This window comes from Centroberyx gerrardi, chromosome 6 (genome assembly GCF_048128805.1).
Source record: "Centroberyx gerrardi isolate f3 chromosome 6, fCenGer3.hap1.cur.20231027, whole genome shotgun sequence".
Lineage (NCBI taxonomy): Eukaryota > Metazoa > Chordata > Actinopteri > Beryciformes > Berycidae > Centroberyx > Centroberyx gerrardi.
The window spans coordinates 2961546-2964199 of NC_136002.1; the positions used below are offsets into that span (position 1 = coordinate 2961546).

Consider the following 2654-nt stretch of genomic DNA (forward strand, 5'->3'; position numbering starts at 1 on the left):
GCTGTCTGATAAATACTTTTGCCTCTGTTTTATAAAGAACTGGCAATGGGAGCAGGCAGTCATATTTAGCAACATTGCATAAGAAAGCCTAAAAAGAACATGGCTCATGTTTGATCAAATAACACACGTGATAACTTGTGCTATTTGATTATGGAGTTGCCAAGCCAAGCAGGAAGTTTCAGGTGAAGGTGGATTCCCATTAAATATTCATGACAGATTAAAGACACAATCATGTTATCTGTTTCCTTGTCAGTGGTGTAAACAAATGGTTCATTTCCTTGTGTGTGTTATTCTTTTCAGATCATTTAAGTCAGTTCATGGAGACATTTTTTTATTCAGATGTTATTGTCATTCAACAAGAAACACCAATGCATCTTGTTCGATTGTTCGTCTATGAAATGCATCTTCACACAGTCGATTCTGACACTGATTCTGATCCCATATGGATGTAGAGGTTCAGGCTGCTGATTCTTCACCACGTTGTGTATTTCAGGATGATCTGCTCATTTGCTTTAGGAATGTAACAACCAATACCTGCAAACAAGATCCAGTTGTAAGTTGTAAGTTGATTTACAGTGAGAGTAAGAACAAGAAAGAGAGATAGTCAACTCCTCGATTGACTCACCAACATCAGGTCTTATGATTTGGCCTTCCTTTGTCTTAACCAGCAGCTCCCAGTAGGTATGTTCTTGATCATTCCCAGCCAAACCATTCACACTCTCCAGATATGGGCCATAGTTTAAGTCCTCTGTGTAGGTGAACCTGCAAGGACAATGGAAGAAAATGTGATGGCCACTGAGTATGAGAATTTTAGTTAGACCGATTATATTGGGCCAATATTGGCCTTTTATTCAAGTGTCCTACACCTCTGATATGATTTATATGATGCAGTTTGATTAGGCTACATATTTATTGTAGAATTGATCAATTCTACACTGGTTGTCTATGGGAAGCCCTTTACCTGAATTGATTCTTAGGCAAAATTCTGATCAGATTCCACATAAGTATGCATGATATTGTTATTATTATCATTATATTACTGTAATTTCCCCTCATGATTATGGTGGATGTACCAGTAAGGGATCGTAGGTTTCACCTGGATTCATCTAGTCTATTTCATGGGAAAAAGATGTGATCATGATATGTTCTATAGTGCAACAGCACAATGCATCTTAAACACATTATTAAAGATGACACAGACTGGCAGTTTATGCTTCACATCCACAGCATAGGGCTGCATGTTATCAATTGTTTTCATAGTTTGTTTACTAGAGTAAAATATTAGCCTTTTATTAAAAATCAGATATAACCCAATTGATTAATTGTACACTGGTTGTCTACAGGAAGTCCTTAACCTGAACTGATTCTAATGCAAAACATTTTCCAGAAATATGCATCATGCAATCCAAAAATATTGGTATCAGAGTTCAAAAACCCATATCAGTTGAACTCTAATAAGAATAGCACAGATTGAGAAGAGAAAGGAGAGAAGAGAAGAGAAGAGAAGAGAAGAGAAGAGAAGAGAAGAGAAGAGAAGAGAAGAGCTATTTAGATCAACACTGAGAGGAGAGCAGGCATAGATGATTAAAGATGTGACAGCACAGGTTAACATTTATTCATCAACAGTGACTCAGTGTTTTGGTGACAGTTTAACTGTTACACAATCTACTATTGTCACAAAACAAAACAAAAATGATCCCAGCATAACTTGCAAAGATGCTTAAATAACAAATTTAGACCAGTCTTATTGTTGAACTGATGGATTTTATCTGTTTCTGTTATTGTTGTAGTTGTACTAGTAGTAGTCTTAATTGTCGTTATTGTTGTTGCTGCTCTTTTCAAGCATCAGTTCAAGTGACAGTCAAGATTCTTGTTTCTCTTGATTTTGATGACACCTTTGATGATCATTGCTTTGGCATTTTGGCATTTTGCACTCAATGTAGGCACTTGGCCAACATATTGTAATAATAAAGACACTCAAAGTAGACTGTGGCTTCTTTTTTTCTTCTACCTTCTTATTATTTATTTCAAACAAACTGCTGCAGTTGCTTCCATAAAACGCATCACTTCCTGTGCAGCAGAGGATCTTTCCCTAGAAAGAGGGACCCCCGCATAGATACATAACACTACTATATGGTATTAATCGGTGATAGAGAAAACTGACATTTATCTATGTGAAAGAGTTGCAGATTATTACTTTAAGCTAACAATTAATGTTATGAACTTACTTAAAGTCTGCGTTGGAGTCCTCCAGTCTCTTCAGTGCACCCAGTAGGATCCCCCTGTAAACCCCATAAGTGCTGTAGGTCACATTGGGGGTGTTTAGTTGGCTGTTCATCGTCATCACATAAATGGGAAATCGATCATATTCTGGAGAAAAGGAAGTCAAACTTAGTATAGTAGATAAAAATAGCAGAGGAGAAAATAATAAAATGAAGACTTCTATATAGCCAAGGGTGGGGACATTTGTTTTGATATTCACTAATAATGAAAGTCATTGAATTGTTATAAGCTATTATGAAACTTACTTCCAGCTAGAATCCCAGGAGCCAACAGCAGCAGGGCCACTGATAGGAGAATACGCATCACCATTCTGGTTGTTGGTTTGAACTCCCTTCTGCCAGTGTGCTTGCCTACCCGCTCACATATTTATA

The 2654-nt window shown here is 37.0% G+C and overlaps 1 protein-coding gene across 1 annotated transcript; it reads right to left on the reverse strand.

Annotated features, from left to right (window-relative positions):
• Positions 1-286: 286 nt before the first annotated feature.
• On the reverse strand, positions 287-2616 carry LOC139929302 (cobalamin binding intrinsic factor-like). The gene is made up of 4 exons (XM_071922151.2): positions 2529-2616; positions 2229-2370; positions 626-762; positions 287-534 (listed from the first exon to the last, which is right to left on the reverse strand). The coding sequence occupies exons 1-4, from the start codon at positions 2590-2592 to the stop codon at positions 473-475; spliced, it is 405 nt and encodes a 134-aa protein (XP_071778252.1). The 5' UTR covers positions 2593-2616; the 3' UTR covers positions 287-472.
• Between the last annotated feature and the right edge of the window lie 38 nt (positions 2617-2654).